General features: G+C 42.8%; 5 protein-coding genes across 7 annotated transcripts; 3 read left to right on the top strand and 2 right to left on the bottom strand.

Annotated features, from left to right (window-relative positions):
- Window positions 1-656: 656 nt before the first annotated feature.
- Window positions 657-5437, top strand: LOC115736573 (probable anion transporter 1, chloroplastic). 2 transcript variants are annotated; one of them, XM_030668331.2, is made up of 10 exons: window positions 657-1125; window positions 2059-2166; window positions 2318-2473; window positions 2705-2920; window positions 3036-3245; window positions 3398-3535; window positions 3845-3946; window positions 4461-4526; window positions 4753-4837; window positions 4951-5437. In XM_030668331.2, the coding sequence occupies exons 1-10, from the start codon at window positions 760-762 to the stop codon at window positions 5046-5048; spliced, it is 1545 nt and encodes a 514-aa protein (XP_030524191.2). In that variant the 5' UTR covers window positions 657-759; the 3' UTR covers window positions 5049-5437. The 2 variants fall into 2 exon arrangements, with proteins under 2 accessions (XP_030524191.2, XP_030524190.2); XM_030668330.2 differs by having other exon boundaries at window positions 766-1125; window positions 2096-2166.
- A 93-nt stretch (window positions 5438-5530) lies between these two features.
- On the bottom strand, window positions 5531-7697 carry LOC115736572 (cytochrome P450 86A1-like). Its single transcript, XM_030668329.2, has 2 exons — window positions 6551-7697; window positions 5531-6358 (listed from the first exon to the last, which is right to left on the bottom strand). Exons 1-2 carry the CDS (start codon window positions 7627-7629, stop codon window positions 5872-5874), a joined length of 1566 nt encoding a protein of 521 aa, XP_030524189.1. The 5' UTR covers window positions 7630-7697; the 3' UTR covers window positions 5531-5871.
- Window positions 7671-14048, top strand: LOC115736575. Of its 2 annotated transcripts, none has more exons than XM_030668333.2 (2): window positions 7671-7709; window positions 13498-14048. In XM_030668333.2, the coding sequence occupies exon 2, from the start codon at window positions 13528-13530 to the stop codon at window positions 13801-13803; it is 276 nt and encodes a 91-aa protein (XP_030524193.1). In that variant the 5' UTR covers window positions 7671-7709; window positions 13498-13527; the 3' UTR covers window positions 13804-14048. The 2 variants fall into 2 exon arrangements, with proteins under 2 accessions (XP_030524193.1, XP_048140052.1); XM_048284095.1 differs by having other exon boundaries at window positions 7676-7709; window positions 13504-14048.
- An 818-nt stretch (window positions 14049-14866) lies between these two features.
- LOC115736574 (josephin-like protein) lies at window positions 14867-19955 on the bottom strand. The gene is made up of 5 exons (XM_030668332.2): window positions 19646-19955; window positions 19082-19543; window positions 17815-17982; window positions 16857-16999; window positions 14867-16070 (listed from the first exon to the last, which is right to left on the bottom strand). The coding sequence occupies exons 1-5, from the start codon at window positions 19727-19729 to the stop codon at window positions 15026-15028; spliced, it is 1902 nt and encodes a 633-aa protein (XP_030524192.2). The 5' UTR covers window positions 19730-19955; the 3' UTR covers window positions 14867-15025.
- A 5414-nt stretch (window positions 19956-25369) lies between these two features.
- Window positions 25370-26980, top strand: LOC115736628 (50S ribosomal protein L4, chloroplastic). Its single transcript, XM_030668417.2, has 2 exons — window positions 25370-26272; window positions 26721-26980. The coding sequence occupies exons 1-2, from the start codon at window positions 25453-25455 to the stop codon at window positions 26741-26743; spliced, it is 843 nt and encodes a 280-aa protein (XP_030524277.2). The 5' UTR covers window positions 25370-25452; the 3' UTR covers window positions 26744-26980.
- The last annotated feature ends 903 nt before the right edge of the window (window positions 26981-27883 follow it).

The raw sequence follows: 27883 nt of genomic DNA, 5'->3' as shown, positions 1-27883 counted from the left end.
ATGGTCAACGGGTCTTGAAAGACTATAGGCGTATTATGTCTCCGAAAAAATTTAGGATTGTGGCAGGGTGTGATTGTTTTTTTTGCAAGAATTGACTTTAACCAAACTTGCCCGACATGAAGCCGACATTGTATCATCTGAATCATGGTGAGGAGCACGACGTCAAAGGTGCCGAATATCTGGAGTTACAAAAACCTGTATGTGCACATAGCTCGTTTTCTAGCTTATGTTTCTTGGCAGCTGTCCGTCTAATAGTAGCTGTATTAGGATTATTAGAAATTTTTCGTGATGAGCATACTGGGAAAATATGTCAGAAAAAAAAAATCGACTTCATTGCTATGATTAGAGACACCATTATATCTCAATTTTTTTTAGAAAACTACTTGTTCTTGAGCCGAGCCAACCGTGCCGAAGCTTGACAAACTAGCCGTGTTACGGGAGAATTCCGTCCGCGACGCTGCCCGGTGGCCCGGCGTAAGGACAAGCAATGCTATCCTGGATGTTGCCCTCCCTCCAGCTTCAGGACAAGCAAACGAAATCCTGTTTTTCCGTTATTAACTCTTTGGAGACCTCAACCCGCAATCTCATCCTCTCCTCCATGCAACCTCCACGTGTCGTAACATTAACCAGTGCCCATAAATATCCCACCTCTCTCTCTCTCTCTCTTCCCCGCAAATCTGGAATGCCTGTCCGAACAAGTATCATCAGTCACCTCTATCTCTCTCTATGTGAAGCAAGCTGAAACCTTTCTTCATCGCCATGAACTCGAGAGCCTTCCTCTGCTCCTTCTCGCCGCACCCTGATTCCCTCCTCAAGCAAAGGACTTCACTCGGTCCGCCGCCGCCGCCGCCACCGCCGAGGAAAGGCTTCGCGTCAGCGACTCGGTTCCAGTGCCGGGTCCGATTGATCTCGGGGGGGCGATGCTGCACGTTCCGGGTCTCGGCCCGAAACCCTGGCTTGAAGTCGGAGCAGTACGAAATCTCGGAGGTGCAAGAGTCGGCGAAGTTCAAGAACGGCCAAGACGAGGAGGACGGGGGTATCGTTCCTTGGTGGGAAGAGTTCCCCAAGAGATGGGTCATCGTGATCCTCTGTTTCTCGGCCTTCTTGCTCTGCAACATGGACCGAGTAAAGCCTCTTGTCTCTCTTCTTTTTGCTTATCCCTTACTCTGCTTCCCAGTATGGTGGCTATGGCTACACACAAGAATATGCTTCCTCAGTTTAAAGTTGTCACGGGAGGGGGACAAGTATTAGAAGGGAGGCGATTACTCCTGGAAAAATTATTCGTTTCAAGCTAACGAAAGAAATTGATCAAAATGATAGGCATGATCATTCTAAGATGTTGCTACTTTCTGTCTTGCTTGCTTCATTTGATGTTGGTGAATGTGCAATCTGGAGAGTAACCTTTGTGCTGTTATTGTTCTCAAGAAAAACCCATTTGACGAAGGCAAGTGCAGATTCCTCTGCGGTATTGTGGCCCGTACAGCTGTAATTTGAGACGCGAGCTGCTAATTGACTCGACCTTTGAATTTTGTTTAGATTATGTGTCGTTACCTGGGCTATCAATTGAGTCGATTCACTCTGCCTATTTGAGAAAATCCCAGTTCCGTTGGATTGTCTTCTATGGGAATTGTATGACATTACTAAATCTACTAAGTGATGTTACATTACAGAACTTGTTTGATAAGTTTCTTTAAAGGCGGTGTCTTTATTGTCGGGAGCATTAGTAGGTAGGTTAGTCAAAGTTTCACTACTTGTGGTATCTTTGTTCTATTAAAATGGAATAATCATGTGGAGGGTGAATTCACGTGACTTCTCCAATAGTCCCTAGAGATTTGGAAGCTCTAAGGACGTTAGTTTTGATCTCTTTGAAGAGCTGTCTCATATCTTAAGTTTCTCTTAATCTGATAGTTTGGATCCATTGCTCTCGGGATTTATTTTTTCTTATGTGATACTCTTCACTGCAGTCATTCACTTTGACCACATTCTAAGCATGTACATTATATTCCAAGAAAACAGAGCTTTTTTATTTAGCATCTTTATACAGATCTGCTTTGGCAGGTAAACATGAGTATTGCTATACTTCCCATGTCTGCAGAAAACAACTGGAACCCAACCACTGTTGGTTTGATACAGTCTTCCTTTTTCTGGGGCTATCTCCTCACCCAGGTAAAGAAACTTCTTTGATAAAGTTAAAGACTATTGAGCTTTCCGTGGTTCCTTTTCTTCATTATATGCCTGCAACAATTTTGATTGTCTGGATAAGCCTGCTAGAAACCAAGTGCTCCTTTCTTGGTCTGACTCCAGTTTTCAATGACAGATTGCCGGCGGCATTTGGGCCGACACTGTGGGTGGGAAACTTGTCTTGGGATTTGGGGTAGTTTGGTGGTCCATCGCAACAGCTCTCACTCCAGTCGCTGCTAAACTTGGGCTTCCTTTCCTGCTTGTCGTCCGTGCCTTTATGGGAATTGGCGAAGTTAGCTCATTGTTCTACTTAATCTTTTTCTTTCTTCCTATGCTGGCGAGAATAGATAAGAACTACATCTAATTTGTGAAACCGAATTTGGTATTTGGCACAATTCTGTGTATAGTTCGTGGGTTTGTACTGGATACAAACAGTAACAATGTTTTTAGGTGTAAAAACCATTTTTAACGATTATGCCCTCTCTGCTCAACATAACTTGGTTTCCCCCCCACATCTGTTCAGGGTGTCGCTATGCCTGCAATGAATAATATCTTGTCGAAGTGGGTTCCCGTATCAGAGAGAAGTAGATCACTGGCACTGGTCTACAGTGGCATGTATCTAGGATCAGTCACTGGCTTCGCCTTTTCGCCTTTTTTGATACATCAGTTTGGCTGGCCATCAGTCTTCTATTCTTTCGGTTCTCTGGGAACATTATGGTTCGCAACCTGGCTAAATAAGGTGACTCCTATTTTTATTCCGAGAGATGGATTCCTTTATAATTATGCTGCTGGATGAGATAAGATCTTTCGAGAGCTTTATCACTGAAATTTAATTTCGGGAGTTCTCGTTGCAGGCATACAGTTCACCTCTCGATGATCCTCAGCTGCGGCCTGAAGAGAAAAAGCTGATTTTAACCAACAGCATTCCAAGAGAACCTGTGACTACGATACCATGGGGTTTAATACTGTCGAAACCACCTGTATGGGCCCTCATAGTGTGTCATTTCTGTCACAACTGGGGGACATTTATTCTTCTCACGTGGATGCCGACATACTATAATCAGGTAAGTTTTTGAATCATCCCTTGACATTTTTACTCACTTGATAACTGATAAGATTACTGATATGATAATTGGTCAACCAATGGATAATCATGGGCCATCTTTGTTCAATAACTGACATGCTTTGATTTCATCTATCCCTAAAATGATATCAGGTGCTAAAGTTCAATCTCACAGAATCGGGGCTTTTATGTGTATTACCTTGGCTTACAATGGCGTTTTCTGCTAATCTTGGAGGTTGGATTGCGGACACTCTTGTCAGCAATGGCTTATCTGTGACTACAGTTCGCAAGGTACCTTGTTCTAACACTTCATGTCTTAGAATTAGGAGAGCAACAGCAGTTTGGGAAGATCATAATGAGAATAATAAGAATGAAAAATACTGAACATGTTTCTCATTGATAAAGTATGCTCAATCTTCGACTTCCCGGGACATTGTACTTTAATTGGCTATTTCTTATAGTAAGAAGTCCTTTAATCAATTGCATATTGTTTAGTTTAAGCCATGTTATTATTAGCTTCTCTTGACTTCTTTCTTGTGCTTTGCCTTTTAAACAAATCACGTGTATTGATCCGGCACCAGCTTGCATTGTATCATGCAGATCATGCAGTCAATTGGATTTCTTGGACCTGCTTTTTTTCTTACCCAGTTGAGCCATGTTGACTCTCCTGCAATGGCTGTTTTATGCATGGCCTGCAGTCAGGTTTGCCTCCATCTCATTGTTAATGTGTCGATGTTTAACTGTAGAAGCAAAAGTGAAATATTGGTTACATGAAAACTTCACTTCACCCATCAGAAGGTTTTCTTAGATCACTTCTAGTCACTTCTTCCTTTGCCATTATGAATGCTTCTTAGATCCCTCTCGTTTCTTTCCGAATCTCATGCAACTCGCATTAGCATGTCTTTTGAATGATCTATTGTGGGCTCCAGTACATTGCTAAAGTTGCCCTTTTATCCGATTACTTTGCTAGTCAGGATGATCATCAAATTTGCAGCTGTTATTTCATCGTTTCTTTTAAGGAAGAGAAGGCATCTAATCTCTTTCCTTCCATTGATTGTGACATTAGATTAGTAATGTAATGGATATTCATTGAAAAACTTTAGGTTGATCTAATCTGATATCTTGTATTTTAATCTGCTTGTGCAACTTTGATTCGATCTGCTTTCATGGTATGAGACATTTTCTTATAATAACCAGTCATAAACTCTTTAAGCAGGGAACTGATGCATTCTCGCAATCTGGTCTGTACTCGAATCATCAGGACATTGCTCCCCGCTACTCCGTAAGTAGTATTTCTTCATAATTCATCTTCGTTAATTTCAGTAGAAGGGTACTCCACTCTGCAGCATTTGGAGATAAATCCTGATCCTGGCGAGGTCCAACTAGAAACGATGTTCGACTTCTTCTGACCATCTCGGGGGCTCAGCACCAAAGTCCAATGTTGCTAGTGCAACCGTATTGTTTTCGTAATGCCCCAGCTAACATCTTTATTTGGATTCTCTTGACAGGGAGTACTGCTTGGTTTATCCAATACTGCTGGCGTGTTGGCCGGTGTTTTCGGGACAGCTGCGACGGGCTACATCTTGCAACATGGTCTTTACCTCGTCCTCACTGAGAATTTTAGCTACCGAAAATGTAGTGTTGATAAAATTGTTTGGAAAATATTTCAGATCGCCTTACAGTCTTTCTCCTTTCTCTGCTTGCAGGGAGTTGGGACGATGTTTTCAAGGTCTCAGTTGGGCTTTACTTAACCGGAACCGTCGTGTGGAATCTTTTCTCATCAGGCGAGAAGATTTTGGACTGATCGGTCGGCTATTCGATCATCGACTGGCGACGCACCAATCATCCTGCATCTGATCAGTAAAGAGAGACTTGGATAAGGAGCAAGAGAAACCGATGAGACCGGAAAAGGCGGGACGGTAGCGTGGTGGTTGATGCAATGTCTTTGCTGAAGCCTGAAGAACTTGGTAAAAGCATTTGAGAGACCAAAACGATGGAGCCTGGGACCAGAACTTCGCTAAAAATTGCTGGCTTACGTGCCTTGTCCTATCGTTCATTTGACTTTGCCATGGCATTACACGAGCGTAGGAGGAAGAATAACATGAGATTGTCCCGATACAAACTTCATGAATTTAACGTTGTATATACGAACATCAATTTTTGTATGTCAGTAAATTTAACGTTGTATACAAACTTCTGTAACTTGCATTTTGCTCAAAGTGGTTTTCCGTATGGGCCTCATGCTGGAGGTCTTATAAATACTTTTTAAATTCCATTAGTTAGTTGTCGAAATACTTATACGTTGTATTTATACTCGACAAGTACATCTAAATGTACGGAAAACGCAACGTAGAAGGCAAAATCATCACAATGACAATCTTTTTTATGTTACAAGTATACTCATCAAGGAAATCTAAGCACTCCAATCACATGAAACGACGACGAATGACAAGGACAGAACCAATAACAAATTTTCACTGTGGGTGTGTATGCATGAATTTTACCATATGGAGATGTAATGAACACCCTGTACCGCAAAATCAAGTGGAACGACCTTATTAACGCCTTCACAAGTTCAAGCCACAACCGTGGCGAAGTTTGTGAGTTCATCCACGCCTTCGAGGCCCCTATGCTGGGGCGGCGAGTCCCTGGGCCGGGCCTACGAGAGCCCGTGGGCGCAAGTAGACGCGGAGCCCGTTCTTCATGAACAAGGTGAGCGACATCTTCTGCTCCACCCGGTGGCCGGGGACCGGCGACAGCACGTAGCGGAGGAGCACCGCCGAAGCCACCGACTTCATCTGCAGGTACGCGAGGTCCTTCCCGAGGCAAGTCCTGGGCCCGGCGTTGAACGCCACGAACTTGTAACCATCCTTGGGCGGCTCGAACTGGTCGCCCTCCGGCGACAGCCACCTCTCCGGCTTGAACTCCAAGCAATCCTCGCCCCATATAGCCTTCATCCTCCCAACCGAATATATGGAGTATGTCACCGTCGATCCTGCAGGCACGAACGTGCCGTCCGGCAAGACGTCGTCGGAGACCACATGCTTGTAATCTTCGGGCACGGAAGGATACAATCTCAGAGTCTCGGCCAATGCGGCTTTCAGATATATCAATCTGCAAGGGGTAAAAATTAGAGGAATTGTTTGTACAAGGTAGATTCGATGAAGTAAACTAGTCGCATTCATGACGTGTCATTGAATAAATCAATCTTCGTACGCTGAGGTTATTCTATATTTGTGTCATTGCCCATATTAGGTCTCATTTTTACTTTGTATTATAAGTTTATACCATGAATTTACCATCTACCTGTCTGCCTCATCGAAGACCAGCGGGTCCTCCACCCACTTGGCCGGTTCGTCACCGCGTGTCTCCTGGAGCACCGTTGTGATCTCCCGGATAATCTTCTCCTCCACGTCGGGGTTGTTCATCACCAGCCAGAAGAACCAGCTGAGGGCGACGGAGGACGTGTCGCGCCCGGCGAGGACAAAGTTGAGCGCGATGCGCTGGAGGACGGAAGTGGGGAACAGGTTCCCGTCCACGTCGCGCTTCTTCAAGAACCTCGACAGGAGATCGTCAGACGGAGCCTCTTTCCTCGCCTCGATGGCGTCATTCATGTAAGTCTCGACGACCTCGAGGCTCCTCTGCAGCCTCTTCTCCGAGCCGATAGCGAAGACCTTCTTCAACCTCCACAGGAAGCTCGGGTACAGCAACCTCTCGAGCGTCGCCTCGGTGGCGGTGTCGAAGGCGATGGCGAAGGGGTTCTCCGGCATTTCCGGGGACAAAGTCTCGGGGTCCTTGCCGAACGTGAGTCCGCATATGTTGTCGAACGTCAAACGAAGCAACAGATCTTGCAAGTCCACCGAGGTTTTATCTCGAGCAGCTTTGTCCAAAATCGTCCAAAGGCGCGACTTTATGGTCCGGCTGACCCACCGGGCCATGGCCTGCCTGAGTGTCCGGGTCGTGAACTCGAGAGCCGCCGTCTTCCGCTGGATCAGCCAAGTGTCCCCGTCGCTGTTGAAGATCCCCTGGCCCAGCAAGTCGTGGAAAGCAGCCTGATACGTCGGGCCCTTCGGGTAGTTGTCAAACCGGGTCCGGAGCACGTGCTCGATGTTCTTGGGGTGGCACGTGACGGTGTATAACCCCTGCCGGCGGGCCACGAAGGGGAGCGCGACCGTGCAGGTCTGGTACGTGGCGGAGCCGCCGGCTGCACGGAGGTTGCTGGCGATCCAGTCGTGGATGCACCGGCGGTTCGAGAAGAGGGCGGGGAGGCTTCCCACTAGCGGCCACGCCTTGGGGCCGGTCAGTGTCCGGGCCAGAAGGCAGAACCAGAGGAGGTACGCCAAAGCGGCAGCCGCCACAGTGAAGAGAATGAGCGGGATCTCCATGATTGATCAGAGAGCAGATCAAATTAGAGACTAAATTGCAGTACAGAGTCTCGGGTAGCGAGTGGGCGAGAGAGAGGAGGGTTATTTTATGGGTTATATAGAAGGTCATGTCTTTACGATGGATCCTAAGACTAGGAGCAAAATGGAAAATTTTAGGAAGGAGTTGTTGAGACTTTCTTGACGAATCTGAACAACGACGCTCACCCATGGCATTGGAGGATTGGGAGTGAGTGGTGGAGAGATTTCCCGAGTGGTACGTGGAAAGAAACACATGTTTAATTAAAGATTTAATGATACGTTTGTGATAAATTTATCTCAAACTAATTTTTTGATAAAAAAAAATTTCAAATTGGTACACTTATGACGAATTTATTTTACCCACAATTAGTTTGCATTAAATTTTACCGTCTAATTACTCGGTTAGATGACACATTATAGTTGACGGATGTACTAATCTAAAATTTTTACTTACTGTTTGTCATAGGTGTATCACTTTAGAGTTTTCACTATATAATTGCTAAGTTAGATAATACGGGTCGATTGACAAAGATCGGTTCATGGATTTTGTGACGCTCCAAATTCCTCATGAATTTCCGCTTGAGTGGATCCAACAAGGATTCACACATCTTCATTTTGGGGCCATCAGACTTGCTCTTTCTTTCATGAACTGGTCGAACCGTCTTTTTCTTCTGCATTTTTCTTCAATGGCAATATGAACGGCTTGCTGTATTTCTCCGAGTGTAGATTCAAGGAGAAGGAGCTCTGATGGGTGTATTAGTCCGGGGTTTTTACCCTCTGTTTATCACAGATGTACCACTTTGAGGTTTTTCGTGGTACTAATTGAATTTAACGAAAATTAATGATGGGTAAATTTGTCACGGATATACCGGTTTCGAAGTTTCAGTGGTGAAAAAATTGATTTGGGATGATTTATCACATGAATACTAATTTGAGAGTTTTTCGTAATATTTACCTTTAATTAACTACGTTCTGCAAAGACCTTTCTTATTAATGAGTGTTTCAATGCACCGTTTTAAGTATATTTGATTTAGAATAACTCAACCTTCAAGACGCTATTGTGCATTAACATTACAAGGGCAATCTGTGCGTCAGCTCTTATGACACTCGTTAACAAAGCCCATTCGTAAATTAGAAAATTAGGACTTCTTTTGTTAAATATATGATTAGCAAACGTGCAATCTGTGCTTCCAACTGCATCAATTCTTCTTCTTTTTCTACGCAATGTTTCATGTGTACACATCAACGATATCAATGTTCTTTCTCCTCTTTTGAAGAAAAAATGTCGCAAGAGATCTGGGCTATCGCTTTAAGGTCTTCTTCCCTCAAAATTCAATCTTCAATACTTCGCACACATCGAGTAATTATTGAATCAATCCAACCTCTCTAAGGTTTTGGTTTGATGGTGTATGGTATGAATTTGTCCCCTAACTAGACTTGTTTATTGGTAATTACACATGCTTGATGAACAATTTGACCCTCTTACCTGTGAAATGGGCGCTTATAAAATGTGAAGATTGTACATTAGCATTACATATACGACGTATGACAAGATTTAATCAAATGAGTTTTTATTTTTTGTTTTTTTGGTCAAATAATCAAATGAGTTTGAAAGGCTTTAGATCAGAAAGGAGAATCAATTACCCTAAGCTCATTCGTATTACTGGTGATTAGTTTGAATTATCTATGACACTATTACGTTCCATCTCGATACGAAGTAGAACTTTCTTAAATATATATCCAACTGAAAACCAAATCAGAATCCCCAGTTACTTATAAAAGCTGTAAATTTAACTTGCTATTTGTCGAGCCTTTTTGAAGCGCGACGTCCTCGTCCATCCAAATCGACATTTCTCACCGGTGAACCGTTGTCATTCACAAGAAAATAAGTGGTCCCCTTGTCTTCTGGTACGGTGATTGACTCGGGTGGATTAGATGACTCAAAAAATAATCTCTCATGCGCGAGTGCTTTAGGGTGCATTTATTTTAGTGAAGGTGTTTTACGGGATTAGGTTTCCAGACTTTCATCCCATTTGGTTCACCGAAAATGACTTAATTAAGAGAAAACACTTTGCAGTCAATGGAAAACTTATGCACAAGATTAAGAAAGTGAATTCCTCAATCTATAAGATGTGAAAGCACCCGCTAAAATTGCTCCTATCAATTTTTTTAAATTTTTCAATATTTAATATTTTATTTTATTTTTTATCTTCTTTTTCTTTTCTTTGCTTTTCTTTCTTTTTTTTTTTTTTTTTCTCCAGTCACTAGGCCTTGGTGACGGCTGGTAGGCTCGAGCTCACCCTTGGGCGGGGAAGGAAGAAGGAAAAAGAAAAAGAAAGAAAAAATAAAATAAAATAAATAATTCAAAAAAAAAAAATTTTGGCCCGAGATAAAAGTGATGAGATTGAAATTGTTTTTCAAAAGAAATCCAAACATCACAAAATATTTTCGGTCACATATCGGCCTAACAAACAAAGGAAAACGAACCATTTCCTCTGGAAAAACGATTTCTCGGAAAACATTAGCTGTCGTTTGTTGTCCGGTGCCATGGAGATTGTAGGGTCTTCATGGGGGGGCCGACGAGAGGAAACCAAACCACCGACTCCAACGAAGCCACTCTCCTTCTTAAAATTTTCTGACCGGAAAACGAAGAATCCTCCCATATGCGCTGTCATGTGCTGCGTACCGACTCTCAGGTTTTCCCTCTTCTATTTTTTTCGTGTCTGCAATATCGAGATCGTGGTTTGGTAGGAAGTCCATTAACTATCGAACCAGAAATTAGCAGCTCTCGAAAATGCTCTGCATCTTTCTTCCAGTGGGAGAAGCAATGTCGACCATCCATGCGTGCATCCACAGGGACTTTTCTTGATCATGGGGTTAATCCAAAAGAGCAAGAATCCCCATTCAATATTGCTTTGCCAAAAAAATTCTCAGCAACCCCCCTCCGCTTTGGCTTTTCTTGATCATGGGACTTTCTTGACCTCTCTTCTTGCCACCCTTTCTGCCATAAACTTGAAAGAGAGAGGAAGAGGAGAGAAGTTTTAGTAGTTAGAGACGGTGTACCCACATTGAGAAATTAGGGTTTTTCCGCCCCAACCCCCCCTTCAAAACATGGGAGATGGATGTAATCGAAGACCCCATTAAAAGGAGTTCGAACCCTCTTGTGCAAGCAAGACATGAAAGGTCATGAACGTCACCCTTTGCCCTTCCTTAGGGTTTCAGCCATCTCCAACCTCATTTTATTTCCAAATTGAAAGGAGTTTTCTCCCTTCAATTTCCCATCTTTCTTTTACTCATTACGACAAATAGAAGGTGCCAAAACTATACTCAAGTCCCATCTATCGTCGCCATTAAGAATGACTTCCAGTTTCTCGTGACTTGATGGAGAAAACGCCTCTCTAGTCTAGACTATAAATGACGGGGAATGGAAGTGATTTTCAACTACCTCGAATTATTATTATTATTTTTTTTTTTTGTTGAATGGAAAAAAGTTAGTATTATTAAGGGTGAACGATGCCCAAATATCGCTATGTCGATGAACATAAGCACTAATTATACGTTTAGGTGACTCTAATGCAATCCGTTCAATTTTTCACCTACTTCAAAATGTACTTCGCATTGAGTTCTTAATCGCCATTCGTTTACACCTTCATAACTTCTCTCGTCGTTTTCTTTTATGTACCTCAATATGCGTACGTGCCTTTTCTAAATATCGAAAAGCAGAAGGACATTGAAGTGCCTGAATGGGTACCCCACGCAACATTTACCAAGAGACGCCGGTAAATTCCACATGCAATTTGGTTATTGAGGACTGATTTTGATAACTATGCATACGAAAACATTTAAAGTCAGGATTCTAGTAATGTATAGAAGAAGTTGTCGAACCGCACGATGCATGTAAGAAGCTTCGCTTGTGCTATATAAGAGTCTGATGAACCGCCAGACATCTTTGATCTGCTTGGATTGAAGATCTATTTAATGTTTCTCGGGGACTGTTTTCTTTCCTTGGACGAACTGAACGAATAATGCGGAGCTTGACGATGACGTTTATGGGCCCTTAGAAAATTGCCTCCTTCCTTCTTGCCTCGAAAGTAAAACAGCCCACAGATTTAGGGTTTTGGTCTTTTGAGGATCAAATTGAGTCTAGGGTCGACATTTCATGATAAGAGAGAAGCAGCTCGACCCCGTCTAGGATCAGAACATTTGTGACCGATCGCTCTTTCTTAGCCTAGTGCCGAAAGAATCAGTTACTCGGACCATCTATATCTCAACCTAAATCGATTCCTCCCAAATCCCTAACGACGGTGAATATTGAGTCACGCATAAAGCGCATCACGATAATTGCCGACGAGCATGGCTAGAATCCGGCCGTGAAATTGTATAGAATAACTCCTCTTCTGCTGGCACCGGTAAAGTGTTATGGCGGCAGTCACAGGCGTTGCCTAAAAAAGGCAATGAAATTTCAAGACATAATTCACCGGTGATAGTCGGAGGCGAGCATCGGTCCCGACTCAACTAGAGTACCAAGGCTGATACGGCGGTCACGTAGGTTCGTGGGTAAAATATCTGGGAACGACTTATTTCTTGGTTTGGCGATTTGAGCAAATAAGAAATTCAAGCTTTAGTTGTTCATGTGAGTTGCAAGTACTTCAACCGCTTTGACAAATGATCTCAAATTAATCATAAAACATCTTGAAAGTTACCTAAAACTCAAAACAACCCCAGCAGATCATAGGGAAAAGTGTCAAAAAAAAAAAATCCTAAACATATTGCATTGATTCCAATTCAATCTTAAACATTTTGCATTTGTGCCAATTAAGTCTATCCGGCCAATTTTGTCAGGAAATGCTAATGTGGACGCCGGTTGTCCTACATGGCACGATTGGCGCCGACATGAAATTTGTTTAATATTTTTTTTCATTTTCTTTAGATTTTTAATTTTTTTGTTTTTTAAATTTTTTTCTTGTTTTTCTTTTCTATGCACTTTTTTTTTTATTGAGGACCCGCGAGGGTCACCGTCTAATCCCTGACCACATTTGGGGAGGGCATCACGGCCCTCCATAAAAAAATATAAGTACAAAAAAAAGAGAAAAAAAAGTTCATTAAAAATATTTAAAATTGTCCACGTCGCCGATCGGCGCCGATCGTGCCACGTGGGACGGACGTCCACGTCATCGATTTTCGACAACTATCGATCAGATGGACTCAATTGGCATAAATGCAAAAGATTTAGGATCAAATTGGCATGCATAAAAGGTTTAGGATTGAATTAGTACCAATATGATAGATTTAGGACTTAAGAGCCCACTACATGTGAGTCGCCACCGGTGTGCCGTAACACGAGTTAGAGAATCCAATGGCTTGTGTAAGCCCGGTGCAATCCGATCACGGGACAAGTCGCCCCCTTCCTCCTCCCTCGTTCATCGGAGTCGTCCGGAGAAACGGGAGGCTTCTTGCCTCGGACGGAAATGGGCTCCCTATGGGCCTGGGCAGAAACTACAGCAAAGAGAGCCCAACTTGTCGGATAAGCTGATGGATTATGGTCGTTCCACGTGTCGAATTTCCATCCATACCTGCTGACAAGGACTCTCCAGCTGCTTCTTTCCTTTGCCCCCCAAGAAAATAAATAAAAAATGGAAGGAAAAAATTTACTGATAAGAGGAAAAATTTCCAGGGAAAGAGAGAGGATAAGCCACTTGTGGAGGTCTTGTGCTGGAAACGCTCCGCACAGCTCCGAATCGACCATCGTACGGCTGAGAATCGATCAGCAGGGGCATGCAGATATAATTATCGCACGCTCCCCCGCACCCCCATTCCCCCACACATTAGCGACCTCCAGTAGGCAGCCAGAGACAGAGAACGAGGAAAGGCCTTTAGGACATGGCTTCCTTAACCGCCATAGCCTTCGCTCCGACCGCCGGGAGGGTGTTCTCCGCCACCGCGGCCAAGGGCGCCGGCGGGAGCAAGGAGGAGAAGGGGCTGCTGGACTGGATCCTGGGGGGCCTCCAGAAGGAGGACCAGCTCCTGGAGACCGACCCCATCCTCAAGAAAGTGGAGGGCAAGAACGGCGGCGGCAGCGGCAGCGGCAGCAAGAGCTCCGTGGCCGTGCCCCCGAAGAAGAAGGGTGGCTTCGGCGGCCTCTTCGCCAAGAACTGAAGGATGTCGACGACGACACCCGACGACCGCTCGGCCTGGCCACTTGGATTCCCGGTGAAAATCGATTCGCGAATTTTTATTCAGTGTAATCATCTCTGTACTAGATTTACTTCCAAGTCCGTATTATTTACTTGCGCTCTGAAGCCTTTTAAGGGCTGTTTAAATTCATTCTGGATAAGCCAAACCAGTTGATTTCTTGCCAAAACTCGGGGAAGGAGAAAAGAATCGAAGGGAAGTTTGCATGATGATGGTTCGCATGCCTCGTTCGTTTGTTTCAAAAATGGAGACGCAATGGCATATTTTCTAGGTGTCATCGAAGTACAAGCGGTTCTAGCCTCTCAAGCGACTTAGGAATGTCCATAATTTTATTCAAAGAATGCTAATGTTGTGATTAGAAGAGGTGGACCAAAAATGAAATTGTGTGCTATGAGATCACCTAACTCTCTCTCTCTTACAAAATATCTGTGCAGGAGAGCATTCCCACTCTTATAAATGTATGTGATGGTTCGTGTTTGCGGGTCATGTTCGAGTCTATCAACTTAAAAGGTATCGTTCTAGATAGGTTAATTCTAACAAGACCTGCTTAATAATCATGTCAAAAAGGATAGTCCTAACACGTCCAAAGATATAAAGTTTCTTTACAATTAGAATGTAGCAGAAAATCAGTTGTCTTAAACGGCTAAAAGGTACCCGATTTCAGAGAATCCCACCTTAAAAAATTAGCCTAAACATACCTCGCCCCACTCCTCTATCTCATTCTCACGGGCTTACCGCCACCATCGTACCATCTCGTTGTCATGCCATACCCCAGCCCCCGCTCAACTCTCTCTTGCGGTTGCACGCCGCCTCCTACTACCGCCATGCCAGTGGTCGCACGCAACCTCAAGCAACCTCAGATCCGGGACGCGCACGCGCTCACACACAAGAAAGAGAGAGGAGCGGGTAGGCGATGGTAGTAGGATAAAATTTACACCTGATTGGGGAGGGTCCTATCACGGTGCATTATACTTTATACACTACAATTGATTCACCGAATTGGTTTGCAGAGAATGGCGCTTGCATACATCGTTAAGAGTTTCCATTTACAAACATAGTTAAGCAATCGAACTAATTAGCGCACAGCTTACAGAAAAAAGTACCGACACATTCAGGCATCAGGCGTACATTGTATTGTCACAAGCTAAGAAGATATTCATAATTCTGTTTTGCAAGACCCGCGTGCTCAAATCTTCTTAACAGAAGGAAGATTTGAGCAGAGCTCCGAGGTTTTAACCAACCCCGATGTAACGTGCTGTTTTGGGGTCGATCTTGGATATGGTGGTGGTGGCGGTGGCGGCGGCGGCGGCAGGGGAAGACGTGGAGGAGTAGCTAAACCTACTGATTGGGAATTTGATTTTGGCTCCAGAGGAGGTCTAGATGGTGGTGGCATTTGTGGTGGTTGTGGAGGTGGGGTGGCAGAACCTTCTGATTTGTTAAAGCTAGGTGATGGTGGCGGCGGCGGCGGCGGCAGTGAAGGTGGAGGCAGCATTGCAGAACCTTCTGATTCGCAATTCAGTTTAGGCTGAGGACAATGGCTAGGTGGTGGCGGTGAAGGTGGAGGCGGGATTGCAGAACCATCGGATTCAGAATACAATTTCGGCTGAAGACAACAGCTAGGTGGTGGTAGCAGTGAAGGTGGAGGCAGGGTTACGGAACCTTCCGATTCGGAATTCGATTTTGGCTGAGGACAATGGGTAGGCGGTGGTGATGATGAAGGCTGAGTAGCAGAATCTTCTGGTTTGGAATTCAAATTTGGCAGAGGAGGAGGACTAGGTGCTGGTGGTGGCCGAGTGGTGATTGTATTAGTAACCGTAGTACAAGAAGAAGAAGATGACGACAACGATGACGATGTTGAAGATGATGACGAAGATGATGATGAGTTAATGTAATTGATGCAGTCCTCAACGGCTTCTGTTCTTTGTGAATCAAAAGACGCTGTGGACGGTTTTGAGTTGACTGTGGAAGAGATCTTGGATGGCCTCCTCTTTCCCATCGACACCAGCCGTAAAGTTGCTAGCACTCTCTCTCTGAGATGCTTCAAAAGCTTCCTCGGCGAAGAATCTAGCCTTGCAGGCACTCTGACACAGCAGTTTCCTGCGGTGGCTGTGCACCACCTTCTTCCGGCGACTTTGCCCGTCAGTTTACACCTCCTGTGTCTGTGGTGATCAATCACTGGCCTCTTGGTTTCTTCCCTTTGACTTAATCTGCCGTTTCCTCTTGTCGACATCCTTCAAATAGCTTGATTTACCTCAGAGAAAATGAAGCAGATCAAGAACTAGAGAGAAACAAAGAGAGAGTCAGAAAGAGAGAGAGAGAGAGAGAGCGATAGTTGATGGAAGAAGCAACAAGGACCAAAGTTATATAGAGAGATCCGTGGGAACTGAAACACTTATCCCACAATCAAACACTTAGGCAGTGATAAATGTCCAACGGGGGCAGTGAGTGTTAGCTAATATAGCCAGCATCTTGGCTTGAACAAGAACCTTTTCCACATTGCTTTATACATTAGAGATTAATTCCGAACTCATTTTTGGAAATAAACATTGAAGGACCCAGAAAGAGGCAGACCCTTCTTTTGGTCAACTAAAAACAGGGGAAGTTCTCACTCTTCTGTGATTCCAAAGAGAAAACTCCCCCTTCCTAAGCAACTCGCCCCAATTAACTCCATTTCGGCTTTCTTAGCAATAGAACTTCTGAAAATACTATGGTTTCAAGGAGAGAAATTCTGAAAATTTCCATGATTTGTCTTAACTGTACAGCCCCTAAACCCCATGAAGGTATCACCGTCATCATAATTCCCTTAGGAATACGACCCTGCCCTACATATCTCAATTGTTCAAACAGGCCAGATCGAATTCCACAAAGCTACAACAAACGAAAGACCCCAATTGGAAATGAGAATGGTCATGCGGGGTCCCCCGTTTTCTTATACTGGTTCGAGATGAGTACAGAAATTCCACACGAGTGCATTAATCAAATCCGAAATCAGTACGATTAAACCCATAAGCACAAACTCTAGTTCAGCTGAGGAATCACTTTCAGGAAAAGCAAGCATAGGAAATTGTGACACCCTTACACCAAATAGCAGACCTTTACTCTTTAATACCTGCTGAGTGGCGCTTTCTGCTTTTATAGCTAAAGAACCGAGCTCCTTTCCCTGTTCATAACTTCCCACTATAATTTTCCAAGTGAACGGGCCAGAGAGTCAGCAAAGTGCTCCACTAAATGTTTGATTAGGGAACACTTCACAGCCCTATCCCCATCAGCATTTCTTTGAGCAGAAGGATTCTCTTTTGGGTCATGATTGTCAAGGTGGATGCAACATATAAAAATCTGGAAATGTTGACACTTCCATATGGCTCCTGATGAACGATGGCCACACTTTTTCTCGCTTTTGTCCCTTCTCATCGTCTACCGGAGGGCGAGGTGTTCGGAAGAATCTAGAGAGATTTTGATTAACCAGAAAACAAATTAGACGTCAAAAAGGATGGATGGGCGTGAGGCGCATTAGAATGAAAAACACAACCAGATGAGTTCCCAGACACAAGGACAAAAGTTTCCTTGACTCAGACTGAAAGCATGGATAGCTTGTCCTGTCCTGATAAAAATGGGTTTTTCGAAGAAGACATATCAAACAGCTGTGATACAGCAACGTTATTCTCTCAAAAACGAAACAGAAAGAAGGTCCTCCTCTCTATGATTGTGGTTCTGCCGGTGATCATTGACCAAATACCAATCCAATAGGTTCGCAGCATGCTAGATGGAAATCTAGTACACATTGGTATCTCACAAAGAACTGATAGATAATTCACAAGAAATAGGAAAACAGAGTATTTGCATTAATAGTTGAAAGACCATTTTCATAACAGAAAATTGAAATTGTCCAGCAGAACAGCTAGCAGGGAAGTATTCAGAACTCATTACAACTCCAAGTACGATGTCTTGTGCTCTCAAAAAAAATTTTGAAATTGCCAGCAGAACAGCTAGCGGGAAGTACTCAGAACTCGTGACAACTCCAAAAAGGATGTCTTGTGTTTCCATAACCAGCACAAGATCCATAAATTCAGGGTCACTCTTCAAACACGTGTTTCTCAAGACTCCTATTCCTTCAACGAGAGTCGTTTCCCATGAAGTTGCATCCTATAGTAAAAGGAACTCGAATGACAATGCTTCTGGGCTTGGCTTCACTCACCTTGAATGAATTTGTCCTCATCCTTCCCCAGAATGGGAAAATCACCAACTTCCGCGATTTCAATTCCGTTTCTTCCAAACGAAGAAGTAGTAATATCACAGCTTTACTATATTCATATCCTACTCTGTTCAGCTGTTAATGCCTAACTGCCAACATGAATGCCATAGTAGGTGACTCTCTTCAGAAAGAGATAAATATGCCGGACATCACAGATAATTTGACCAGGCATGGTCGACTATTTCATTTCAAGAAATCAGAAGGCCTTGCACCAACCAGGTGGAGCAGCAATTCTGCAATGGGCAGCTTTCAGACATACACCAGTTCATCCAGGCCAACTGCAATTTGTTTAACCCAGGGGTCAACTCATATGGCACGCCTCAGGAGCATGTCCTACTAAACCTTAACACTTTTTCTCGACTTACCGCCAACGGTAAGTTCACATAGAAAAGGCAAAACATCAACAATAGCAATAGCTCCTTCACAAACTCTCAATATCAATTTAAACTGGAAAATTCTAGTGAAAAAGACATGTCTTCCGCTTAGGTATGTCACCAATGCAAAGCATAAAGACATCATTCACTGAATCCCATCAAATAGAGAAAAAACTTGCATGGACCATGTGCAACCACAGCCATTAATTTCTTTAGGAATCCATGTGACACCCACATGATTAAAGAATATGATTGACATGGTCTATGTTGACCCATGTCCAAGCAAGTCTCACCGACAAAGAGAGGCTGCAACCATAATAGTCCATCTGCACACACATTCTCGCTAAAACACTACTGCACTTCCCAAAAACACATCAAAAATAGATATACAATTTCAAAGGGATAAAGGAACTGTCACGACACTAGCAAACCAAGAAATCTTCAAAGGCTAAGCACTTGTTTCGGAAATATCAATGTGGACCAGATAAAAAGCGGATCTTTATCTGAAAGCAAATCTAACATAAAGCTAAAAGAAGCACTGTGTATCCTATTTACAATTCGACCTGTGTGTCGATCAATTCTTTACAACAACAACCAAAGAAACTTCACTAACTCAATGGTCATCATTCAGGACCAGCAAAACTTCGCCACCATTGGCCATAACATGATCCAGGAACTCCCTAACTTCTTCTATTTGTTGAAAAGCATAAGGATCGCCAAGGTCGCTGTCCAGATTATACCAAACACCCTCAACCTTCCTAACCGTAACCCAATGCCTACTTCGCCAAAGCCCAGCATACCTTCTAACAGGAACATTCAGCACGAGGCCCATCAATTTGTCGCCTGAATCCTCCAGATCAATCGTGGCGGCTCCGCCCCGATGATCTTGCCACGCCACCCTCTTGCCTTCGCCTTCTAGAGCGGCGATGAGAACATTAATGTCGTAATTCCCGGTGAGCGCATTGTGGTGAGGCTTGAACAGCAGAGACAACGGTGTCCACTTCTCCTTGTTGGGATCATCGAGGACGAGTCTCTCGGCGATCAGATTCAAACTTTGGCGAGTGAATGCCTCCTTTCTCTGATTAGGGAATGCGCAACAACACATTTAATGGGGCTGCTAGAAACCGCAGCTAACCTAATCCAGTTCAAGCATAACAGGTGAAATGCGATGGCGAAGTACCTGAAAGAGATTGTTGAGGGAGTGCAAGAGGCAGAACTGAAGTCTTTGCCTCTCGTGATAAACACTGGGCTTCTCGCGCGACATCTTCTAGACTGAACGAATTCGAATGTCTCCAGAGGACCGAAAAATCTTAGCCCAGAGGTTCAATTCGGTCTTTACACTGTTCAATTATGACGACAACGACGATGAAGATGAAGATGAAGATGAAGCTTTCTAGGGTTTTCAGAAAATGGGAGTGTTCGGAGGAAACCGACGAGATCGAACAGAGAACGTTGTCGAGGATAGCGTGCGTCACGCGCGGTGCGTGAGGAAGAGAGACGGAGAAGAGAGAGAGAGGGACGTCGCGTAACGGCGTAAGATCACGCGCGGGAACAATAAGACGTGCACGACTAGATGACACGTCACATGGACACGTCCGTCGTCCAATACTGATCCCAAAATCGGACCAGTTCCCAGTTTCTCTCTCCCTCCCTCCCTCTTTCCCCCTTCTGTCTCTGATTCTCCGTCTTTGTTTCTTCATCTCTTTATATCCTCCTCTTCTTTACACTTTCTTCATTGATTTCGCGGACGAACACGTAGACATTATCCAATTTGAGAGTTTTATCCGCTGAACTCATAAATTCGAAGCACAACCATCTTGAAAGAATCTATTCGCTCACTCCAATTTCGATGTTTGCTCATATGTCCAAGTGCGGTTCTCTACGCTTAAACAATCGGTTTACCTAAAAGTTATTTTGCTTCTTTCCCGTTCTAAAATTAAACTTAACTTTTAAGTGCTTTCCTATTCCGATTTAGAAATAAGTCTGGAATTTACAAAGCGCTATTTATGCTTTTTCAACATGTTAGTATTGTTGTCGTCTATGATGGTGTTGGGGACGTTGTGCTTTTTCAACCTATTTATGTTGTTATTATTTGTGATGGTGTTGGGGCTTTTGGCAAAATCATAGTTGGTGGAGAGGGAAATATTGGCATGTGATCCGTTGATACGAGATTCGATGATTGGTTGCCGATTGTGCTTTGCTAAGTCTTTATGGAATGAGCTATACCAAGTTGGTTTATCTTTCAAATTTACTTTGTTTGATTTGCATCAAAGTTATGTACTTCTCTTTCAAATAAAATTAAAATTTTCCTTTGGACAAAAATAAAATCTAATGTTTGAACTCTAGAAAAATGACTCAATTAAGGCAATGCTAAGACAATTAATGTAGTTAGATTTTTCATCAAATGATCGAATTTAATGAATTTCTAAAAGTATAAGGATGGTTAGACAATTAAATAAAAAAAAGTCTACAAACGAGCAAGAATGATGCGAAAAATTTCTCACAATCACTTTTTCTCATTAGTGCAAATCAAACAAAGAAAGTAAGCCTTGATTTGGCATCCCCGCACTATCACCGTATGAGACAAACAACGTCTTGTAAATCCCATATCTAGTTTTAGATAGAAATAGAAGAGTACTCAAATTTAAATATAATTCTAAATCGAATAGACGATCTACAAAATTAATACAATTGATGACAAAATAACTTGAGATAAGTTGACTAGTGAAGCGATAAAGGCGCAGCACTCGACTATATGGAGCAAGCAATGGAGCCGAAACGAGCAAGCAAATTCCAAATTGCATATTCTTTTGAGGCGCTCATGCGTCGAACTTCCGAACTTGTCGGACAAAACTCTCCATGTAAAGAAAGTCAATAGGATCGCTCACGAAATCAACAAAAAAAATTAAAGAAGATGTTTAGGAGGAGAGAAAGCCTAAGGATTAATATCACCAAAACCCAAAGCTGATACACATGTGATAGATTTACTCAAAATTATTTTTTTACCACTAAAAATTTCAAACCGGTACACACGTAATAAATTTATCCCAAACTATCTTTTTGACCGCAAAAAACCCCAAATTGTTACTCTTGTGATAAATTTACCTTTAAATTAATTTTTTTATCATAAAAATTTTTAAATTGGTACATTAGTGACAAATTTACCCCGAGTTATTCTCCATTAAATTGAGTTAATACCTCAAAAAAACTCAAATTGATACACTTATGATAAATATAAAGTAAAAATCACAAACCGAAACATCCATCAACAGTCACTTATTATCCAAATCAGTAATTTGACTGCAAAATTTAATGAAAATTAACAGAAGGTAAATTTATCACGGATGTACCAATTTAGAATAAATTTATCATAAATGTATTAATTTAAAATTTTGTACGATAAAAAAAATTAAAATAAATTTATCATAAATATGTCAATCTAAAATATTTCATGATGTTACCCAAAATCTAAAAGTCGAGGGAAGAAGCTACAAAAATTTCACAATCATTTGATGCGGTGGTGATTGGCTGATTAGATGGCGGTCGCAATTGCCGTCAACCGTGGTACGGTAGCTCCAACAATGGTAGTGGTGGCTGGCTACTCATGGAAAGAAGAAAGGGAGTAAAAGTGGTAATAATCACTATGCTAAGTACACTACTATTGAATTAAAAAAAAAAAGTTAATGTACGCGTATGTTTAATTACAACAGCCATGTATAGGATAATTAACTGTTATTTCAATCCTGAACTTTTTTCAATTTTAATGAAAATTCTAAATAATGATCTAAAATGCTATCGTTCTTTCAAATAAGAGACATGAAATTGACACCGTCTAAAATAAATGTCTGAATTGCTTTCATTATCTCTAACAATGGCCTAAAGTAGCAATGACATCTCAAATAAGGGCCTATCTTTAGGTTGGTCAATGACTTTTTCGTCCTTTACATTTTTAAATTTAATTTTCTTTTTTTTTCTCTCTCTGTTTCTTTTCTTTTCACCGGAGGCCCAACCACAAGTGAGGCTGCGCCTAGGCGAGGCAAGGCCGTCCCTTGCTGGTCTCGCCTCGTTGGTGACCATGTCCCTCGCCATATCAAGTCGGGGCCAATCCGAAAAAAAATATATAAAATTTTTAAAAAATTAAAAGACAAAAAAATGCCCTTAATCACTCTAAAGGTCAGACCTTTATTTAAGATAGTCATAACCACTTCAAGATTGACTTGATGCTTTTATTTAAGACAATGATGACACTTCAAATTCTTCTTTGATAAAATCAAACTACTTGAGACCCTTATTTGAAACAATATCAATTTAATGTTTTTATTTGAGAAAATGATGGCGCTTCGGATCTTTATTTGAAAATTTTCCTCAATTCTATCAGCATAGTCCTAAACATTTGTGAGAAATTCCAATGCCGTCTTCTTGGGTTATTGCGGCGGGAAATTGCTTACGAGTCGCCGCATCAGTGGTTTTTTCGTCGACAATTTGGCTTGGCCGAAAAAGGATTATATTGAAATTTCGTACAAAGGTCTAATTTTGCCAAGAAAATGTGTAGAACTGAACTAGTAATTTTCGGTGACTGTATTGTAGTTTGGGGCGTTGTAATTATACTTTGCTACTACTTGTGCTTTTGGTTATGTAAGTTCAAAGTTGCACTACCTCAGTACTTAGGGCGACAATGTCTTAAAAGTTGTTGTGGCTGTGACTAGTGAGGGCGTTGAAACCGTGAAGACTTTGTCAAATACTTTTTAAATGTTGCAACATCATTTTTCACAATTATAGCAATTGTAATGATGTCGAACCAAACAAAAAGCTAGGTGTCTTTTCACACTTTCCCGAGAAGATTAGATGTCGGGCCTGTTTGGTTGAGCATTTAGTCAAGAGACTTTGAAAAAATATAAGTACCTTTGTGCTAAAGGCCTTTTTCAAAATACAAATAGTGTTTGGTAAAGTGTATTTTAAAAATACATTGAAAAATAACTTTAACGTAAATGTTGTTTGGTGAAAGATAAACTTTATAAATTATTTTTACTTTTTGAAAAAAAGCGGCGGTCGACGATGGTGGGTGGCGGTGACCGGTGGTGGGTGGCGATCGGTGGTGGGCGGCAAACGACAATCGGCGAGTGGCGGCAATCGGTGGGGGGCGGCGAAGGTCGGTGGCGGCGGCGGAGGCGATTGGCGGGTGGCGGTCGGCGGCGGAGGTAGCAACGGACGGTGGGAGGTGGGCGACGGTGACGGCTATGGGTGGCGGTAAGCTAAGGTGACAAATTTAAAAGAAAAAGATTAGTTGCATTTCACAAAAGTCCTTTAGCCCAAAGTACCTTGAGGTACTTTGGGCTAAAGAACTTTGGAAAGCATTTGAGATGCAATTGCATCTCCCCAAAGTGAGTCAAAAAATAAATCAAACATCATTTACATTTGGTTAAGGAACTTTAAAGCCCCAATGCTCATTCCCAATGATGAACCAAACATGACTGTTGTTTTCCGACTTTGCATTATTCGAACCACGGGAAATTTATCGATTTACGAAAAATAATGAGATCATTCTGGCGAGAAAGAAAACACTTTCGTTGTACTACTTATAACCGTCTTTGTTTAAAATAATTGTCACAGACAATTTCTTTTGTTAATCATGAAATTTTTAGCGAAACAAATGCACAATCAATATTCTCCATTGTTGGTGAAATTGGATCCTGCATATGTTTTTTTTTTTTGTCTCTGCAATCAAATCCCCCAACTTTCTTTATTTGTGCAATCAAATTCTCCACCCAATTACAATTAGTAACACCGTCAAATGGTTATAATGGGCCAGGTGCGAGGCGTCCTCCGACGAGGGCCAAACTCATAAGTTACCCCAAGGTTAGTTATAATGCTTATTCTTTTGTATGATATCAACATCGGATGTTCATGTACGACCCTGTCGTTAATTTGACGGCAATTGTATTGGTGATTGACAAAATGACTTAATTTGATCAAGTGCTCACTCACAGTCTAACAAGTCACTTAACATGTTTAATTGAAAAAAATTTTGCAAATCAATTCTAGCCTGTTAGCATTTCCTGTTTGCTCTAATTACCTCCAAATGAAATGGAATTTTATGGGATTTTATAGTGAAAATTTCAAATAAGAACTTGAAATGCCTGTATTTTTTCAAATAAGGGTCCAAAGTGGACATTATTAAAATTACGATCTGAAATACTCTCATTGTCTCAAATAAGAGCCTAATCAAGGACATTTTCGTCTTTTACTTTTTACTTTTTTTATTTTTCCTTTTTTTGCTTTTTGCTTTTTCTTTTTTTCTTTGCCCGTTGCCGATGCTGGAGAAGCGAGGCTCAGGGACGGAGAAGCATTGCCATGAAGACTTCGTGTACGAGCTGTGTTCACTTCCTCTTTGTGAAAAGCTTCAGAGCAGGAATGGGTCAGCGTGGGGATTGGTGGAGCGACCACCATGTCGAAGCACAAGTCAATGGTCCATTCTCGATCCGGCGAGGGAGGGCCTCACCTTGCCAGCCACGAGTGAGAGTAACCTCGCCCGACGCTCTTTGACCGGCTACTAGCAAAATTGGATAGAAACAACAAAAAAAGAAAAAGAAAAAGAAAAAGAGCATCAAGGAAAAAAAATTCAAATGGTAAAGGACGAAAGTGCTCTTGATTAGACTTTTAATTGAGATAACGAGGACACTTCAAGCTTTTATTTGAAATAATATCTACTTTCAGCCCTTATTTGATATGACAATGACACTTTAAGCCCTTATTTATAAAAATATTTACTTCAAGCTCCTGTTCAAAAAAACGAAAGAACTTCGAGTCGTAATTTGGAATTTTCCCCCCTTTGCATAATATAACGAAGAGAACGAGTTTTTAACATGAACGAAACGACAACGTAGGGAGCTGAGCCTGCATCATCTCTTCCCTTCGCCAACGGATATGGAAACCAGATAAGAGTCGCCACTCTTTTCCTCCCTTCTTCTCAGCTCTCCCTCACCGAAAATGGCGGCTTTCACTTCCCCGGCTTCTCTCTCCTTCCTCTCCTCTTCACTCTTCACCGCCTCCTCTCACAAAACCCTCAAATCCGTCACCCTCTCGCGACCCAATTCCTTGAAACCCCTCTCCGTCACCTGCGAGCTCGCCACCCTCCCGGTCCTCAACTTCTCCGGTGAGAAGGTCGGCGAGACTTACCTCGACCTCAGGTCTGCGCCGCCAGAGACGGCCCGCGCAGTCGTGCACCGGGCCCTCATCACCGACCGCCAGAACAAGCGCCGCGGCACCGCCTCCACGCTCACTCGCGGCGAGGTCCGCGGCGGCGGCAGGAAACCCTACCCCCAGAAGTCGACGGGCCGGGCCCGCCGGGGTTCCCAGACTACTCCGCTCCGCCCCGGCGGCGGCGTCGTGTTCGGCCCCAAGCCGAGGGACTGGTCCATCAAGATCAACCGGAAGGAGAAGCGGCTCGCGATCTCGACCGCGCTGAGCAGCGCGGCCGGGAGCATGACGGTCGTGGAGGACTTCGGGGACAAGTTCGCGGTGCCGAAGACGAGGGATTTCACGGAGGCGATGCGGCGGTGGGGGTTGGACCCGAAGGAGAAGTCGATGTTCCTGATGACGGAGGTCGCGGACAACGTGCAGCTCTCAAGCCGGAACATCGGGACTCTTAAGATGCTGACGCCGCGGACCCTGAATTTGTTCGATATCTTGAATGCGGACAAGTTGGTGCTCACGCCTGAGGCTGTGAATTTCTTGAATGCGAGGTATGGGGTCGATTCCGAAGGCGACAGCGAAGAGGATGGAGATGAAGAGGAGGTGGTCGAGGAAGGTTAGTCTTCTTTGGCTTCTTGCTTAGGTTCTGTAGTGCAAACAGTCGATTCTGTGATTAAAAATTTGGAATTTTTATGGTATTTAGTTTTGCTTTGGGTATTCTGTTCATTTGCATAGCAGAGATCTTACATTTGAGTTCAAAGTTAAGTACATCGTGTTCCTTGTCTAACATTTAAGCTTTCTTGCCTGGACTTTGGTCATTGCCTTTTTGGTATCATCGAATATTGCCATCCTATTGCTTTTGTCTGGGATGTCAAGGTGGTCAGCAATGAAATTCTAGTTCTTGTAGTTTTGGGTAATCGTTTGCAGACTCAGAATGATAAGTAATTGTGGACAGTCATTGTTTGCAAAGACAGTGAAAAGGAATGTATAAATCCACTTCTGGTTTTCTCTGTAATTGGGCTGTCCTTTCATCAATCTTACTGGTTTACCCGCCTCCGACGCAGGAGGTGAGCCTGATGAGAACTGATTAGGATGACGCTGAGCACAAGATTCCCTCAACCATTTTTGAGCTCCCCTGATCTGATGACACTTGAAGCTATACTCTGCTATGGGTATCCGCCTTTTTTGGCAATTTGAAATTGCTGCAGATCTGGCTGAGGGTGGTAACTTTCCGTCGAATTCTTCGATATTCAAATTCAATTGTATGAAATGTGTTGTAGTGAAGGTTTTTTCACTGCATAATTCTTTCTGTGCGATTTGTTCTCTGTGTGTGTCTAAATTTACCGTTTCAGATACAGCTCTCTAGGCCTCTATCTTTCTAACATGAGAAGTGCATATGTTTGTCTTCTGTGTTCTGTCATTACATCCTGTGGTCAGTCCTCCATTGAAAAAACCGCTCCTTTGTATTTCCAACCAAGTGCAGAAATAGGAAAGGAGAATTGGAGACTTTCTGATGATAGTTTGCATTTGTATGGATCCTTTCTCATCATGGACTCAAGTTGACAATGATCGTAGCTAGTTAGAGGTGAGACATTGTACCTACAAAATAATCTGCCAGGAGAAGATGAGCTGTAAAAACGTTGGACTTCTCTCATTTCAAATTCACTCGTTCTTTAACTGCTGGGAAATCAAGCTCTCTCAGCAGTGTGATTAACTGTAGTAGAATATCTGACATTATTGGGTAAGTTCAGCTGCAGAATATGCTGCTGGCTTACTTATTGGAATGTCATCCATAAATCCTGCAAAAATTGGAGTCTGCCAATGGTAAGAACCTTTGTGCGAACCGTGGTGCTAGCCAATGACAGTTAGAGGCATTGGTTCTTCATGTAGTATAAATAAAATGCTCTCATTTGCACAGTTTTGCATTGAGATCATTAGTCTTGCTTACCTACTGCTCTGAGTAGCTGTTTCAAGATGGCATGAGCTGTACCTTCTCCTGTTTTTTTTTTTTTTTTCTCAAGCCAAACGATGGCTATGGCTTCATTATGGTATCGAGATGCGACCTCTTCAACTTCTTACCATTGTTTAGGTTATCATTTGAGTGTACAGGCCCACTTATTTGGAGATACTTAACTTTGACGTATATGATTAGTAGCTCTTGCAAGGCTTGTCAAGGGAGCATGTTCCCAGCGAGCATGGAAGAGGAGGAACTACCCTCCGAGGATAC

Source organism: Rhodamnia argentea, chromosome 8 (genome assembly GCF_020921035.1).
Source record: "Rhodamnia argentea isolate NSW1041297 chromosome 8, ASM2092103v1, whole genome shotgun sequence".
In the NCBI taxonomy this organism is placed as follows: domain Eukaryota; kingdom Viridiplantae; phylum Streptophyta; class Magnoliopsida; order Myrtales; family Myrtaceae; genus Rhodamnia; species Rhodamnia argentea.
This window is presented reverse-complemented; position numbering and strand designations above follow the sequence as displayed.